This window comes from Lagenorhynchus albirostris, chromosome 4, assembly GCF_949774975.1.
Source record: "Lagenorhynchus albirostris chromosome 4, mLagAlb1.1, whole genome shotgun sequence".
In the NCBI taxonomy this organism is placed as follows: domain Eukaryota; kingdom Metazoa; phylum Chordata; class Mammalia; order Artiodactyla; family Delphinidae; genus Lagenorhynchus; species Lagenorhynchus albirostris.
The window spans coordinates 103,775,990-103,794,055 of NC_083098.1; the positions used below are offsets into that span (position 1 = coordinate 103,775,990).

Genomic DNA, 18,066 nt, shown 5'->3' on the forward strand with positions numbered 1-18,066 from the left:
ATGAATTAACATAGTTCATCCTTTCAATAACCCTGTAAGGTAGCCACTGTTGTCAGATGGAGAAACTGAGCAGAGCGTAGCTCGCCCAAAGCCACGCAGCTAGGAAGTGATGGGGGAGGCCGCGGAGGGACGCAGGCAGCCTGGCTCTAAACAGTGTTCTCCTAATCCCTCTCCCATCCTGCCTCCCCACCCTGGACCGCTGGTCTCCCAGCTCTCAGACTCCACAATGTTTGGTAACTCCAATACAGAATCTCAGCCTCCAGGCCTACCCACCTCCCCCAGGTGAAAGGAGTGCTTTCTGGGACTCCTCTCCTGAGCTCTCCTCCACCCCTTCCCCCAGAAGGCTGCCCTTTGTGCTCAGGTTTCTCCTTCATGGAATGCTGGGGTGGAAGGTACTGAGAAGAGGTTCCACAAGCTGGACCCCACAACGCAGAGACCCCGGATCTCCTTCCCACTGTGTCCTGACCTTAGATTCTGCAGGCCACCCAGCAGAGTGGGGAGAAACTCCAGTGCCCTAGAGGTTCAGTCCCTAGAGCCTGGACAAGCCCAGCTGTGCTTCCACCCCGCCCCACAGGCTGCTGGAAGAGGATCAGCAAGCCCAGCGGGCCCGGGAGGTGGAGATGCTACGCCAGGAACACCGGAAGGAGATGCAGGCCATGGTGGCCGATTTCAGCAGCGCTCAAGCGCAGCTCCAGGCCCGGCTGGCTGCCCTGGAAACCGAGTAAGTGAGGACTTGGCCCCAGGTTGGAAGGGACTAGTAGATGTACCGTTTCATTAGGGGGACCTCATCCTAGTGTCCCCAGGACTCTCCTAGTTTTTTTTTTGTTTGCGGTATGCGGGCCTCTCACTGTCGTGGCCTCTCCCGCTGCGGAGCACAGGCGGGCGCGCAGGCTCAGCGGCCATGGCTCACGGGTCCAGCCGCTCCGCAGCATGTGGGATCCTCCCAGACCGGGGCACAAACCCGCATCCCCTGCATCGGCAGGCGGACTCTCAACCACCGTGCCACCAGGGAAGCCCTCTCCTAGTTTTAAAACTAGAAGTCCCGAGTTCCAGAAGCGCCTCAGTTCCAGGCAAACTGGGATGGTTGGCCACCCGTCTTTTTATGAGACTGCATGCCTGTCTTGTGCAGGGTACTGGGAATCTGTGAGGAATGAGCATGGTTTGACCCTCACACACAGAAGAAGATCAGGGCTACTTTTTTTGAGCATTTCCACCTTCTAATGTGCACCATCTCATTTAATCTTCACATCAGTTCTTCAGGGTGGAAACCATTATTCCCAAGGATTGATTAAGAAAGCAAGGGCCCCTCGTGCAAGCATTCATTTATTCATTCAGCAAATATTTGTTAAGGGCCTACTGTGTGCCTTGCACTGTTTTAGGCTCTGGAGTTACAATGGGAATAACACAAAGACTGTGCTCTCATAGCGCTCACAAATTCTAGATGGGGATTCTGACAAAGAAATAAGCAAACAAATATTTAACTTCATATCAGGTAATGAAAGTACCTGAAGGTACTAGAAGGAAAACAGGATCAGTGTCTAGAATGCCAAGGGTGGGCAAGGAGGTGACATTTAAGCAGAAAGAGGAGAGGAAATGAGAGAGCCATCTGAACAAAAAGCATTCCAAGCAGCCCGAACAGCAAGTGCAAGGGCCCTGGGGCCCGCCTCCCAAGACCAAACAGCCAGAAAGCTTAAGTGGAATGAGTGAGAGAGTGATGATAGGAACTGAGGTTGGCAAGGTAGCTGGGAGGGGTGGAGGAGATGCTGCACTGAGCAGGAAGGGGTTTGGGTGTATTCGGATGGAGTGCACTGGGAAGCCCTTGTAAGGCTTTGAGCATGACTGACACGGTCTGAGATACCTTCTAACAGGGTCACTTCTGACTGCTGAGAGGAGAAGAGACTGGGAGGTCGGGGTTAGTGACAGGGAGATCAGGGCAAGCAGCACTAAGTAAATTTAAACGTCGCCTGTCTGACCCTTAACTTGTGCTTTTAAAAACTGTCCTCCACCGGCTCCAATACAAAGCAAATCATCCAGAATCTGGAGTGGAAGGTTTTACCAGCTACCATCTAATGGGTTCTTAGCACGTGCTGGGCATGCACGATCTCACTGAATCCTCACAACCACCCAGTTTCACACCCATATTAAAGAAGGAACTGAGTCTCACGGGCAAAATGCCCAAGATTACATAGCTAGAAAAGAGCAGAGCTGGGATAAGAGCCCAAGTCATCTCACCCCAAAGCCCTGGCCTCTTATCAACTACAGTCAGTAGATCACCGGCAGCCCTCACCCTCTCTCGCCCACCATCTGGAGGTTATTTCTCTCCAGCTTCACACTGAAAGGGCGGTGGTACCAGCTGCCCTGCTGCTTTGTAGAACTAGCTCATGCCATGCTCTCTGGCTGCCTGCAGGTGGGGCGGGAGCCACATCTGTACTGGCATAACCTGCTGGCCTTGGTGTGGGTGGGGACGGTTTCCGGCTGAGGCCTCTTCTCCCAAACTTCGCTGGTTCTTGAAGCCCCACTGAAGCCCCATCAGTGTGCACACACAGGCCTTTGGGTCCTGGGCCCTACAGAACCTGGGGGAACTGACAAGTGTCAGAATGGGAGTTGCAGTCCTGGGCTCCACCTTGAGCTCTGCAGCCAACTCGCTGGGTGGCCCTGGGCAGGCTCTCTGGGCCTCAGTTTCCCGTTTGGTGAACAGAGAGTGGCCAGCCAGGCCAAGCAACATAGCAGCGTCCCCATCACGTCCACCTCTTCTCCCTCCTTGCGGTTGAGTCATTGCAGCACGGTGGCTAACTGCATGCCTGCTCCAAACAGACTGAAAGATTCCGGAGAGAAGCCAGGGAAGGGGGAGTCGAGGCCGGAGGACGTTCAGCTCATAGGCCGTCTGCAGACCCGCTTGAAGGAGAGGGAGGAGATCATCAAGCAGCTCACGGTGAGGCTGTCCAGGGTATTCGCCTTAGCCTAGCACTTCCATGGGTGCCTAAAACTGTAATCCTGATAACCCCAAAACCACCTTACAAAAGGCCCGTGGTTATTTTTCCCCTATTATATAAAAAAAGACATGCTCACTAAAAAAAATTAACACAGGAAAGTAGAAGGCAAAAAAAAAAAAATCACTCTCAAGTCCCACACCATCTGCCTGATGTTGGTATTGGTTTGGTTTTTTTAACCTACAGCATTTGGGAAAATCTAGAATGGTTTCCACCTCACACTCATGTCTCCTCACACTTTAACCATTGCTTTAGGCTTTTGCCCAGCCTTCCTGTGCTCCCTGCTTTGGTTGAAAGTTCTCTGTAAGCCAGTTCCCAGTGGCTTACATTCAGCTCTGGGGACTTTGGGTGATACACTTGCTCCTGTCAGCGTGGTCCACGCGGGTCAGCTAATTAGCCACATCAGAAGTCCAGCCTCTTCCTGCCATCTCTACCTTCACCGCCTTGGTCCAGGCCCTGCTGCCTCTCATGCATGACGGAGAGTCCACTGGTCTCCCCACTCACTCCAGCCTCACCCCACTCTGTTGACCTCACAGCGACCAGAGTACTCTTATAAAAATGTAATTCGGACCACAACATGGCTCTGTTCAGTACCTCCTGTGGCTCCCGGTCCTGAGTAAAATCCATGGTCTTATGGTGGTTCACACAGCCACACATCCTCCCACAATACACATGCACACTTGTATCTCACGCCCATCCTTGTACCCTCCTGCTCCCCAGTCACGTTGCTTCATGTCAAGATAAAGACAAAAACTTAACCACCAACTGAAAATTAGATGATACTGATAAGGAATTGCTTGTTTGCTAAGTGTGACAAAGGTATTGTGGTTATCTTTTTAAAAAGAGTCCTTATCTCTTAGAAACACTTATCAATGTTTTTTTGTTTTTTGGGTTTTTTTGGCTGTGTTGGGTCTCCGTTGCTGCGCGCGGGCTTTCTCTAGTTGCGGCGAGAGGGGGCTACTCTTCATTGCGGTGTGCGGACTTCTCACTGCAGTGGCTTCTCTTGTTGCGGAGCATGGGCTCTAGGCCCGCAGGCTTCAGTAGTTGTCGCACGTGGGCTCAGTAGTTGTGGCTTGCGGGCTCTAGAGCGCAGGTTCAGTAGTTGTCGCGCATGGGCTTAGTTGCTCCGCGGCATGTGGGATCTTCCCGGACCAGGGCTCGCACCCATGTCCCCTGCATTGGCAGGAGGATTCTTAACCACTGTGCCACCAGGGAAGCCCTCAATGTTTTTACAGATGAAATTATACAACAACTGAAACTTGCTTTAGAAACAATACAGCAGGAAAGAAAAAAGTGGAGAATGACACAGGTAAAGAAGATTGGCCATATAGTGATTGTACCTGGGTGTTTCCTTTTCTTTGTCTTAACTAATAACTTTCTGCAGTAGATTCTGCTCAGATCCTGAGAGTACCTGGATCTCTGACTTCCCTAAGGCATTCCCAAAAAGCTCGCCCTTTCCTTCACAAGGGGGTGCTGGGGACACAAAGGCCCCAGAAATAAAGGTGCTTCCTCAAAGCTTCAGTGGGTGGCAGCTCGATTCCCACTGACTTCCCCTCCCTTCCCTGGTCTTTCCTCCTCTCTGTAGTCTGCTCTCACACAGCCATCTTCCTTCAAATTAAACTCAGTGTGCTGGGTAGTTAGGCTCATTTAGACTCAGTTGTGTTGTTTTTCCAGGAGGAGAGAAGATTTCACTATGCAGCATTCCCCAGCGCCGTGTCCCATCGGAATCGGTCCTTCTCTTTCAATCCTCGCCCAGGGTATTTGACCCCTTCCATGAAGGTAAATTGGTCCTGCTGGTTTCAATGCATTACATAATTCTGCTGGCTTTGTTTTTCTCAAAGGTAATGGCAGCTTATTTATCAATTGTCCAGCATTCATTTAGACGAATATTCATTGAAAATAAGACCCCCAGGAAATAGTCCAAATTATTAATAAACAGTATTTATATTTGGCTAGGCAGATTATGTGTTTTTAATGATTTTTTAATTTTCCAAACTTTATATATAAATGTGTCACTATTAATAATGGCTATATCTGGGTGATAGGAAAGAGAGAGAAAAGAGCAGGAATCCTTCACTGTAACTTTTTTTCCTTTTACAAAAATTTTTGGAATTTATTACAGTGAAAATATTCACGTCCAAATCTCTCATCTGCTATCACAAAATCCTAAAGTGCTTAAAAATTTATATTTTTTTTGTAACTCATAGGACAGTAAACCTAACCCAAGCTGAATTCATGTAAGCTCATAACTTTTATATATCGCTCTTGGTGTGACAAAATATAAGTTTCACTCCAGAAATATTGTGTTTGAGGACAAGGTGGGCCCAGCTTCTGCTGGGGGTGTTATATAGCCTTTTAAAATCTAAAACAAGATTTTAAATTAAAAATCACGTTTGTCACCAGAAATTTTGGATAAGAGATTGTGAGCCTGTGTTTTTTTAAAGCACAAAGTGGATTGGAAGAAAAAATGCTTTAAAAACAAACATGTAAGTTATTGCCTCCTTGCTCATATAATTTTGGTTGGGTAGGCCTTATCTACTTTTACAACAATGCCTCTTTGGGTGGTACTAACGGGCCTTTCCTTTAATACCAACAGAAAAAGAAGATGGAGGAAGTGCCCAGCCGAGTGGTCAGTGTGCCAAACCTCGCTTCCTATGCTAAGAACTTTCTGAGTGGCGACCTGAGCTCCAGGATCAACACTCCTCCGATAACTAAGTCACCCAGCTTGGACCCAGGCCCCAGCTGTGGCCAGCCTTACAAACCCACCCCATCTCTAGATGTAAAAACTGCCACAAGGTAGGGGGCCAAAGCTATGATTCCATTTTCCCCTGGTCAGGAGGGAAATTAGTATTCCTTTCTGGTACCTGTTAAATACCCAGCATTTGGGCCAATACAAAGGGTAACGAAACAAGCCCTGCCTTGGACAAATTACAACCCAGCCAAAAAGGAAGATATGTAAGAGAAGGGAAATAGGTCATTCTTTAGAAGAGGCACTATTCCTGATACCAAATTCCAGAAAACTTTTTTTTTTTCCCCCATGGATGATTAGACAGGGGACATTGAATCACTTAGCTGACCACTTCAGAGTGGGTCACACAGAAGATGGACTCATCTGGCCTTGAGTCTGGATTCCAATTCTCATCCTCGTTGTTAGCTTGCTTGGCTTTGGGCAGCTCACCTGACTTCTCTGAGTCTGTTTCCTCACCTCTAAAATGAAGATAATACAGCACCTACCTCATTAGACTCACGTGAGACTGAAAGAATTAATCCATAGGACATGCTTAGCACAAGACCTGGCACAGAAGCATTCAGTAATTTTCCACTATTATTATTAAGGTTATTTCTCAAGATTCATTGTATGATCTTGTAATTTTAAGGCCTCTTAATCTGTGGGTTTGGTTTGATCATGCATGATGATCTCTGATACTGCCTTATTTTTCCAGAAGCCCTTGCAGCTTCTGGAAATGTGTGATTTCCCCTTTGTTTATTGATTCCTTCCTGTCCAGCCTTCCGTTCAGAGCGGTATCTTTAATTCTGGGCTTTGAAGTTTGCATTTCTTAAAGGGCCCCTTCTGAAATGTTCCTTTTCCAAAGGCCCTGCCTCCCCAAGGCTATTTGGACAAATATGAGTGTGGAGCTGGAAAGACTTGCTGTCAGTCATTGAACGAGTCCAGCCCTTTGTGTCACAGCTGAGGACACTGAGGCCTGGAGCCCCAAGCACACGGTCTGTTAACTGCCAGAGCCAGCCTGACTGGCTACAGTTCATCTCATTATCACACACCTCTGTTTAAAGCTGTGTTCCCACTGTTTGTTTTAAAGATTTATTTTATTTATTTTTGGCTGCATTAGGTCTTAGTTGCGGCACGCGGGACCCTTGTTGAGGCATGCGGGATCTTCTGTTGCAGCGTGCAGCCTTCTCTGTAGTTGTGGCATGCGGGTTTTCTCTATTTTGGTGCGCAGGCTCCAGGGCCCGTGGGCTCTGTAGTTTGCAGCATGTGGGCTCTTGTTGAGGCGCCGAGCTCAGTAGTTGTGGCACGCAGGATTAGTTGCCCCACAGCATATGGGATCTTAGTTCCTTGACCAGGGATCAAACCTGCGTCCCCCGCATTGTAAGGCAGGTTCTTTATCACTGGACCATGGGGAAAGTCCCCCCACTGTTTTATAAGAAGCTTCATAAATGCAGTTAGAGACCGTTCAGACAGATATACACTGTACTTTCTTACCTACCGTCTCCCCTTTTCAATTTATTAGGCTAATTTCACAACCTCATTGAAATGCCAGAGCACATCAGATAACTTTTGAAGAAGCCATAAAGTGTAATACTATATTGATTAACCATTTCTTCTTTCACCTGTTTTTGGAGGGGGTTGTTTAATTTGTGCCTGAAATAAATAGTACATGTTGCAAAATATGTGGCATGTGGTGGGATCTTCCCAGACCGGGGCACGAACCCGTGTCCCCTGCATCGGCAGGCAGACTCTCAACCACTGTGCCACCAGGGAAGCCCTAGTATCTTTTTAAGAGTAAAGAAGCAGTTATCTTTCCCTAAAAAGATAGTAGACTATTAAGTTGTTTATTGAATAATTTTCAAAACCATCTAAGAAAACGTTTTGTTTGTTTTTAGGACACAAGATGATGAACCAGCCCAGCCCAAAGAAGTCCAGCAGAAGCAGGGCTCAGCCCACCAGGAATGGTTTACCAAATATTTTTCTTTCTAAACTGATCCTTAAACTGATCATAAAGTGGACATTTGAAACACATTTCTTTTGAAGCATCTGATTGAAGGAATGAACTAAAAAGCCAACCAACCAAATAACTTGCTTGTAATATGATTTACATACATAGCTAAAACAAATTCTTGCATTAACATTTCATACCGTTTCATTGTGACATTAAGATAAAACAAGCTAATGTTATCAGAAAGTGCCCACAGGGAAATATTATTGTTACTGATGACCTACCCATGGTATTTCTAGTGTCCATAAGACTGCAATCCGCATTGTGGAATATCAGACTTTGTGATTTCCATGGTCTACTTTTAAAGTGGTTTCATTTTCCTAGGACACTGGTCACTTTCACTTGAAAAGTGTTTCTATGTAAATGATATAATTCCAAAATACACATGTAACCTCAATAGGTAGAGGAATAAAACAAAGCTCAAAATAACCAGGAAAGCCAATTTTAAAAATCCAAAGAAAACAAAACTACTAGGAATGGACTATAGCAGACCTTGGCACACTTGGATCAAATATTTTGACTTCCTAGGTCCAGGACGTGAAGAAGATTACAGAGGGCGTAACAGCTACCTCAAAGGGGCTTTTTGAAGTTTAAGCAAAATATGGGTAATGATACTAATCGTGAATTGGAATTAAGCCTTGCCAGGATTTTTCTGTGAATAACTGAGCCTCACCCCATCATACATCTCAACTTCAATGACTGTAGCATCAACTTGGTCATTTGTGATGGTTTCTAGATTATTCTTTGAAGTGAAAGATCTACTGAACCTCTAGTCTTGCCTCATGGTGCATTGCTTCCCCATTGCATGGATGCTCAGCAGATTAAAGGGAACTGGGAATGGCCATTCACAATGCTGACCTCGCTGTCAGTCCACGCTGAGCTGTCTGACCCTCTGATGGAGCGGTGCAATTTGACAAGAGCCAGTACAACTTTTAGTGGTCAAAATATGTTCTCAATCCTTTGGTGCTGGCCCAGCAAGTGGCCCATAAACAGTTGTCTCTTCTATGCACCATCAAATCTTTGCTCTTTGAATAAAACTTTATAAACAACTGGGCAATAAAAATGGTTGTGATTTGTATTAATTTTCCAAAGAAAGGTGAAATTAGATGAAGGCTGAACTTGCAAATAGGAAGCTCACATTAACCTCAGTCAGATCATCAATAAAACGTAGCTGCGGTGCTTTGAGACCGCCTAGAGAAGTGGGATAGGGAGGGTGGGAGACGCAAGAGGGAAGAGATATGGGGATATATGTATATGTATAGCTGATTCACTTTGTTATAAAGCAGAAACTAACACACCATTGTAAAGCAATTATACTCCAATACAGATGTTAAAAATAATTAATTAGAATAAAATAAAAAAATAAAACGTAGCTGCTCACGCACTTATGTCATTTTGAGAGAAATGCAATTACAACTCAGACTCACAATTTAAAAGTAAATTTACTACCTAATCAAAACATATGGCCCAATAACATAAATTTTTAAATATCACTGCTCCTACCCTCCCCCAAAAGTAAATGAACACTACACAAAATATAAACTCACCCCAAATAAAAGTCAACATTAAGGGGGCTTCCCTGGTGGTGCAGTGGTTGACAGTCTGCCTGCCGATGCAGGGGACACGGGTTCGTGCCCCAGTCCGGGAAGATTCCACATGCCGCGGAGCGGCTGGGCCCGTGGGCCATGGCCGCTAAGCCTGCGCGTCCGGAGCCTGTGCTCCGCAACGGGAGAGGCCACAGCAGTGAGAGGTCCGCGTACCGCAAAAAAAAAAAAAAAAAAAAAAGTCAACATTAAGGATACTGCTGGATTCCTATAGCACTAGTTACTGCAGTACAGTAACAGTTATTACACTAACCTACGATATTATAATCCTCTTCCAACCTATTTACAAAATATCCTCATTCTGAGGTTCTGGAAGTGTTACATCGTTGCATTAGACTCCTCTTCTTTAGGTAGTTCAGTCTTGAAAAACAGCAAATTTACATATTTTTATATGCTGCCACTGATAGGTAAATTATCATAAAAGGCCTACAACCAAAATCCTCATCCTTTGATATGCAGATCAGATCATATAAGCTTTTCCCCTCAGATCATACAAAATAATCTAAAACTGGAAACAGATAAACACTCATACAAAAATAAAAACAAGCAGCAAAAAACAAAAACATAAAAAGGAATCTGTAAACGGCATCATATTAACAGTCTTAAATTTTGCTAAAGACAATACACTTGGTTTACCAAAGCAGTAAGCATTTTATAAAGTACTCCAGAAATAACGCTTACAAAAATAGGGGGAAAATTTTAGATGAGAGCGCAAAACTAAATCATCTCACTCTCTGGCAAAGAGTTCTCCCAAAATGTCATGTCTACAAGAAGTGATGTTTGGCAAAACTGTGTCTGGGCTGACTCAGCCACCAGCTCATGTTCAGGTGGCTTTTCCTCAGGTTTGCTTCATCGGTGCAGGGATATTTGCAGATGCCTGCTCGAGGTAGGCCAGGGAACCCTGAGGGATGTCGGCTGGCTTTTTGTGCTGCATGTTGATGTCCTCCAGCACCTGCTGCCAATGTCTCAGTTTTGTTAAGTGCTTCTGGACCAGAGCATCCTTTCGCTGTAATTCGTTCCTCAGTTCCGAGACATCCTACAAACGAAAGCAATGAAGTCAGAGTAAACTCACAAAACATGAACATAGTTTCTGATTAGTTAAGAGCACTAAGAAGTAAATTCAAAACAGAGAACCAACTGAACCATAGTGGGCTGATTACTCTGCTTGGCTGCATACTTTGAATAACCCAAAACAATTCTCATGAAAGATGCCTGCTTAACAGTTTTCATTTTTAATTCATGTTCTTTTAGTAAGTAATACACACATTACAAAATTCCAAAGTACCAAAGGACAGCCAAAAAGAAGTCAGTCTCCTTCCCATCCTGGTCTCCAGGCACTCAGTATCTCTCTCTATCCAAAGGCTACTGTGAGAAGAATCTAAAACACTGAGAATCTGAAACATATGTTAACTGTTTTAAAAGACTCCACAGCCACTGTTCTATCATTTCAGATTATTAAGTGTTAAAATCTCATTTTCAAGAGCTTTTTAATGAGTAACAGTATTAAAATCCTATATTAAGACCTGGCCTTGAACACAGCTAGACTGTCACTCAGGTATTCAAATCAGGAAATGATCTGATAATGGTGAATTGTAAGAATATCATCTTCTTACCATTCACCTTCCCAACAGCTGGTAGCAAAGAATAAAATGAACATTTTGACTAATTGCTCAGCTTGTGGGAGGAGTTATTTTAAAAACTGCTAAAAAAAATAATCATCCCAATTTTAGTATTTCCCACTGGGGGCATCACTGTGTTTTGGGCAGGAAGATTCTTCCCTCTTCCACACTGCAGGGGGCAGGCCCTGGCCCTACCCACTAAATGCCATTAATGACAACCTCAACAGACTTCCAAATACCCTGGTTTCAAACAACTGAGATTGAAAACCTGAGTTTCAAGAAGCCTGGGACAGAACATTTACTTTTTGGTTCCTTGAACAAAATTGCCTAGAGCCCTTCCTGTGTGTAAGGCACCAGGGACACACATATCAGTTCCTGTTCAAAATGAGCTTATCATCTACATTAATGGCTTTTCAACCTTTCAAGCAGAACCTTTTCTTTTTTTTTTCTTAAAAGAAAATTCTTCCATGAAAGCCAGTGTATGAAATGAGTAAAAGCCGACAGCTGCTGTGTTTGAAGCACTGCTTTCCACCTCTGACCCCCAGGTCCAGGTTGTCATGAACACTGACAACCAACATTTTACATGCAAGCTATGAAGCCCCACTATAACTAATGGGCAAATGGGGCATCTCATTTAAAGCATAAATGGAATTTTGACAACATTTGCTCTTCCTTAAACTTAGGGAGAGAACTCAGCTTGTACCTCTTTGATAACTTGCTCTGGTTTCTGGACAGATAACTGCAATCTTTTTTGTAGGAAAAAACATTCTGTCTGTCTCGCAATATCTAGAAATTTCTGGATACACTGATCAACACCTTAAAAAAAAAAGACCAAAGTATTAAATTAAGGAAAACACTAGACACATATATCTCTCTCATAAATCAACAGTTGGAATATCAAAACAGCACCTTCTTGTAGATGTAATCGGGGATTTTAATCCTGCCCACAGCAATATTACTGACCTCAACCCCTTATGTGTTAAGCAACATTAACTAGCAGATAATCTGTGCTTTTACCAGGTGAATAAGAAACCGAACTACAACGCAGAAGTTCTTCTGAAGAAAGACAATCCAGAGAGCCAACCATTAACATCATGATTTCCAGTTAAAATGAAACATTTAAAACACAGTACAAAGAAATCAGAAGTACCTCTCTCGGGACAGAACTTGGGTGAGGAAGGGGAAGCAAAAAATTTAGTTCTTTATTTTTTTAAAAAGACACAGAGGATTTCTTTTTAAATTTACTTATTTATCTTTGGCTGTGTTGGGTCTTCGTTGCACACAGGCTTTCTCTAGTTGCAGCGAGCAGGGGCTACTGTTCGTTGCGGTGTGCAGGCTTCTCATTGTGGTGGCTTCTCTTGCTGCGGAGCACGGGCTCTAGGCACACGGGCTCAGTAGTTGTGGCTTGTGGGCTCTAGAGCGCAGGCTCAGTAGTTGTGGTGCACAGGCTTAGGTGCTCCGCTGCATGTGGGATCTTCCCGGAACAGGGCTCGAACCCGTGTCCCCTGCATTAGCAGGCAGATTCTTAACCACTGCACCACCAGGGAAGCCCAACTTAGTTCTTTAAAAAGCAGTACACGCTATTGGTCTTCTTTGTCTTGGTACCAATATGAAAAGCTCATTCATTACAAGTGGCTTATTATGAGTGACATAAGATGTCAATAAACTGAACAAAGAACCAGCAGTATATAGAGATTACAAAAATCTTATTCCCTGGAAAAGTTCTCTTAGGATACAAGCGGGACTGAAACACATCAAGTGTAAAAATCAGCAATGAGGGAATTCTTACCAGTTCGAATTTCTTCCTGATCTGTACCATTGACATAATCCTGACTCACCAGAGAAGCAAAACAAGCCTGTGTGATCAAAACATATTACAAAAGAAAAAAATGTCATTCACACATCAAGAATCTTACTTTAGAGTAAGAAATAACTTCTCTTGATGGAAAACGAAGGCTGAGCCGAGTCTCGCGAGAAGACTAGGTGGGTGATCCCGGTAGCACCTCTCCCCATCCTTTTCACTTGGCTAATTCCCAATGCCCGCCTGGGTTTCATGTTTTCTGGGAAGCCTTCCTTGACAGCCATGCCCAGATGTGCTCTCAAGAGTATCCCGGGTTTCTTCTATCAGAGCACTGATCCCACAGCACAGCAGCTGCCTGCTATCTATCTGTTTTTTCCACTGCACAGTCATGAGCTCCTTGAAGGCAGGAACTGTTTTCTGTGTATTTTTAGCACCCAGGACAGGTCCTGACACATAACAGGCTCCTTCACTGTTTCACAAATATTCATCAAGCACTTGCTATCTGCTACCACTGGATTAGCACTACAGATACAATGAGAGGAGAGGAGGGCAAAACAGGTGTTCTCTGACTTCACGGAGCCTGATGTAGTGTGCTACAAAGAGCAGCAAGGCAAGGTCGATGCGGAAGTGATGTGTGAGCTGGGGGAGGGACCTGGAAGCCCAAAGAGAAAACGAACAACACAAGCAGAAGGTCTCTTGTGGCCAGAGTACGAAGAGATGGGTCTGGAGCAGAGACGTGAACATGCACAGCTAGGAAGACCACAGCACCTCTTGGGCCATCCCCACAGCCACAGGTATCCACTAAAGGGTTTTAAGCATTAGAGTGCTGGTGGTCAGCTGTGGACTTTTTTCTACAGGGCCAGTGTTTCAGCAAAAGCTCATGATGAGAGCCACCTCCCCTCTCAGTGCTAGATGCCGCTCTAAAAGTTTCCTTTATGGTTTACCCCACCCCAAAGGCGTCTCATCCTCCTCCCAGACGGAAGAGATTTCTGTTCTTTAAATCTGTTGTCTCCAAACTTTTGAATGTACACCCCACCAGCAAAAGCATTTTGTCCATGCAGCCCCAATAACACGTTCATTTACAAACTATGTTTATCAACTACTCTGCTATTATATACAGTATAAAAGTCACACGACTAGGATTTAAAATGTAGAAAAGGTAATTCCAGTTACAAGTTATTTTATTTCCACACGTTAATGGCTCATCTTCCACTTTAGAGACCACAGGAAACCATCTTATTTCTAAGCACTTATTTTGTACCTCTCTTTTGTCTGCTATCACTCCCCATCTTCTTGGTACAGGGTTAATGCTTGAGCAGAACTCAGAGTTTGGGTCACCTCTGCCTCTCTCCTCACCCCCCAGCTTTCCTCCTCCTTCCTCGGCCCTGAGTACCAACTTCCCCACAGTAACTTTTTTTTTTTTTTTTTGCGGTACGCGGACCTCTCAGCGCTGTGGCCTCTCCCGCCGCGGAGCACAGGCTCCGGACGTGCAGGCCCAGCGGCCACGGCCCACGGGCCCAGCCGCTCCGCGGCATGCGGGACCCTCCCGGACCGGGGCACGAACCCGTGTCCCCCGCACCGGCAGGCGGACTCCCAACCACTGCGCCACCAGGGAAGCCCCTCCCACAGTAACTTTTAAATAACTCCCAGCTCCAAAAGTCCCACTACTTTAGGACCGTTTAAGGGTGGAACCCAACGGAAAGGATACAGGACATAGGAGTGGACGCTACAGTCCGGAGAGGATGAGCACGTACTAAACACGCAGGGACGCGGGAAAGGATACTCAGGGATGGAACCAAGGATGGGGTGGGACGGGAACAACCCACTGAAAACCTAGAAGAGTCCCACGGTTGGGGGCAGACAAACTTCAAGTCCACGTGGCTCCAGAAATGTCAAGTTTAGGCATCTCTGCCAGCCAACTAGAGGAGAATTCCGGCCACCATTCAATTTGAAGACTAATGCAAGAGACTAACGTGCAGGTATCGCCGAAAGAGAGAAGCTGCGCGCGCGCAGCATACGCTTCAGAAAAGAAGGGAGGCTGGGAACAGAGACGCCCACGTCTTATCTTACCTCGAACGATGACTCCAACTCGTCCACCAAGGTACTGTTAGAAGTCCTCGGAACGCCTGGTGTGGCCTGAAGAAGCGAAGCCTGGGCCAAGAGGCCCGGCGGGGGTGGCGGAGGTCCCGGTGGCTGCCCGGTGAACATGCCTCCTAGTGGAGCCGCCATTTCTAAAATGGCGGCTAAGAGGCTCACTGCGCCTGCGCGGGAGCTGGGGGCGCGGGTCACGTGATGGATGGTCACGTGATGTTGTTGAGTGCACGTTGGCGTTTGTTGGACGCCCAGGAAAGCTATTGTTTGGTGCTTCGTGCTCTCTTCTTTCCGTTACGCAGGCAAGGTGGCTTTTACTTTTGCTTTTTTAACTTGAGAATTGAAGGCTTTGATAGGGTTTAACACAGTTGTGTGAAGAGGAGAATCAGTAACCACGGCGGGGCGAGCCCTCTGGCGGAGTCAGGATATTCCTGTACCAGCCCCGCCTTTGCTCTCAACTCTTGAAATGACTTTGGCCCAGTTGCTTTCTCTGGGCTCGGTTTACCCGTTGGTAGAAGGGAGGTGCTCATCCATCCCACAAACATTTATTGAGAGCGCACTGTGTGCCAGTTACTAATCCAGTCACTGTAGCGGGAATAAAGAGGAAACATGTCCCCTAAATTTTCCTTTGGGAGATACAGGTAACAAAACCGGCTTAACATTGTTGAGGCTCCCTGTCTTATGTGCTGGGAGCTATTTGCTTTAGATATTTATGGTTACATCAAAGAAAGTCACTATGCTAATCTTTTTTTAAAAACATTTGCTTATTCAACTTTTCAGAAGCTAAATATTTTTTCATTATTAATTAACTTTACAGTTATCATCCAGCATATCTGTTGAGCCTTCCATGTCCCAGGCTCTATTTACTGATCTGAGGGTTATAGCAATCACCCCAAGTTTCTGCCCTTGGAGAGTTTACCATTGTTTTGTGGGAGAGAGATCAATAAACATGTACATATATAGAGTGAAATCATGTAGAGATAAGTGCCAAGAAGGAAAATAAAGCCCAGTAAGGGGATGACTAATGTTGGATTTTATTAAGTTTTTTTGGGGCCTGCATTGGGTCTTCATTGCTGCATGCGGGTGTTCTCTAGTTGTGGTCAGCGGAGGCCGCTCTTCGTTGTGGTGCAGGGGCTTCTCATTGCAGTGGCTTCTCTTGTTTTGGAGCGTGGGGTCTAGGGTGCGCAAGCTCAGTAGCTGTGGCGCACGGATGGGCTTAGTTGCTCCGTGGCATGTGGGATCTTCCTGGACCCGGGATCAAACCCGTATCCCCTGCGTTGGCAGGCGGATTCTTAACCACTGCGCCACCAGGGAAGTCCCAAGTGATGGATTTTAGATGGGTGGTTGGAGAAGGCCTCTCTCAGGAGATCTGCACTGGAGTGACTAGAGTAAAGTTTAATTAGGAAAGTTTTCTACACGGGGGGGGGGGGGCTTGAAGAAGGAAACTGCCTGGCATATTTAAGGAGCTACAGAGAGGCCAGCAGGGCCAGAGTGAGTGAGGCAGGCAGAAGTAAAGAAAAAACAGAGGCTTCCCATTGCCAGTCAGGTCTCAGATCAAAAGTCACCTTCCCAGCGTCAGTCTGATTGGACCCACACTCCCAGCCATTTCACCCTGTTTAATTTTCTTTACAGCACTTGAACACTTACCTGAAATTATCTTTTTCATTTTTCTTCTTCACTGACTAAGTTGCCTTGCAGACATGCACACACGCACACAACACGCGAACTGGAAAACAAGATCTATGTGATCAGGGCCTGCCTGTCTTGTTCACCTGTATTCCCAACACCCAGAACTGTGCGTGGCGTAAAACAGACATAATAAATATTTAATTGAACACAAATAGAATGCCATGAGGGAACTTAGTGTACTCCAGCAGTTCTCAAACGTTTTTGGACTCCTTTACACTCCTAAAAAATTATTGAGGACTCCAAATGTTTTTGTTTATGGGAGTTATGTTGGGCAATATTTACCTATTAATTAAAAATAATAGGTAAATATTAAAACAGAATTTTAAAAATATATTCATGTAAAAATAAGCCGATTATGTTAACATAAATAATATTTTAATTAAAAATGTAACTATTGTATACAATGAAAAATAGAGCAGTGGAACCATTTTACATTTTACTCCTGGGTTTCCAATGGCCATAGGGCTGCTTGAATTCTGGATTTCTTACTTCAGCTATCTTTTAACACTACTGTATTCTAAACCGCTGCTTTGGATTTGCTGCTCTCTGAAGCCACAGCTCTCTCAAGCCCTGCCTTTTCCTTAGTGATTTAGATGCAGATTATACCACCAGTCTCTGGAACATCATTCTAAGGATCCACCAAGGTTTTGTGAGTACCTGGTAGCCAGATGCACCAGCAGTGGCAACTAAATTTCATCTCAACCAGATTAGATAAGCACAAGAATCTAGGACTACAACCATGCCTTTTGTATCTCACACTCTAGTAAACACAAGAGTTCTATTGTTCTTTTACTTATAAAAAGCCTTTGATAGAAAGGTCAAATCCCTATTTGGTCTTCTGAGAATCACACAGAAGAAATCTAAATGTTTTTAGTTTCCTTTCACAAGCCGGTAATTCCACCTCTCCGTTTCCATCTTTCCTGCTGAAGTAGCTTCTGGATATAGATACCCAGAGGAACCTGTGTTTACACACTATTCCTGCCTGATTTTAATTAATTTAAATTCATGTTATTTATTAACATGGATATGCATGTCCATTGTCATTCCCTCTCTAAAAGCCAGTTTAGACACATAATATCCATTTACGTGTCAAGTTTTTAAAATATTAAATGTTAAAAATAACTCCAATTAAAAAAAACTGTCAAACGTTGTCAAAGTCTTAAAAAAAAAATAGATCCTATTTGTGGGTAATTTGATTCACCCAATACAAATGTAGCAGAAATTTAACCCCAGGGCTTCCCTGGTGGCGCAGTGGTTAAGAATCCGCCTGCCAATGCAGGGGACACGGGTTCGAGCCCTGGTCCGGAAAGATCCCACATGCCGTGGAGCGACTAAGCCTGCACCGAACTATTGAGCCTGAGCTCTTGAGCCCGCGCGCCACAACTACTGAAGTTTGCACACGCAGAGCCCGTGCTCAAGAGAAGACCTAGCTCGCTGCAACTAGAGAAAGCCCGCGCACAGCAACGAAGACCCAATGCAGCCCCAAAAATAAATAAAATAAATTTATAAAATATAATAAAAATAAAAATACTTAAA

General features: G+C 45.1%; 2 protein-coding genes across 2 annotated transcripts in view; one reads left to right on the plus strand and one right to left on the minus strand.

The window, feature by feature from the left end:
* Positions 1-8,775, plus strand: part of FAM184B (family with sequence similarity 184 member B) — a 114,182-nt gene extending 105,407 nt beyond the window's left edge. Inside the window, exons 14-18 of the mRNA XM_060148454.1 lie at positions 575-721; positions 2,815-2,932; positions 4,665-4,769; positions 5,587-5,786; positions 7,614-8,775. Of these exons, the coding sequence (XP_060004437.1) occupies positions 575-721; positions 2,815-2,932; positions 4,665-4,769; positions 5,587-5,786; positions 7,614-7,707 (664 nt within the window). The 3' untranslated portion in view covers positions 7,708-8,775. The remainder of the gene's footprint in view (positions 1-574; positions 722-2,814; positions 2,933-4,664; positions 4,770-5,586; positions 5,787-7,613) is intronic.
* Positions 8,776-9,149: 374 nt separating this feature from the next.
* Positions 9,150-15,000, minus strand: MED28 (mediator complex subunit 28). Its single transcript, XM_060148453.1, has 4 exons — positions 14,821-15,000; positions 12,739-12,805; positions 11,653-11,765; positions 9,150-10,366 (listed from the first exon to the last, which is right to left on the minus strand). The coding sequence occupies exons 1-4, from the start codon at positions 14,977-14,979 to the stop codon at positions 10,169-10,171; spliced, it is 537 nt and encodes a 178-aa protein (XP_060004436.1). The 5' UTR covers positions 14,980-15,000; the 3' UTR covers positions 9,150-10,168.
* Between the last annotated feature and the right edge of the window lie 3,066 nt (positions 15,001-18,066).

Excerpts from the sequence above, each read along its gene's own strand:
- MED28 (XM_060148453.1), bottom strand. The coding sequence starts at position 14,979 with ATGGCGGCTCCACTAGGAGGCATGTTCACCGGGCAGCCACCGGGACCT. Across the intron at positions 11,766-12,738 it reads TCAGGAAGAAATTCGAACTG|GTGTTGATCAGTGTATCCAG; the intron begins GTAAGAATTCCC and ends TTTTTTTTTAAG. Across the intron at positions 10,367-11,652 it reads CAGAGCAAGTTATCAAAGAG|GATGTCTCGGAACTGAGGAA; the intron begins GTACAAGCTGAG and ends TTTCGTTTGTAG.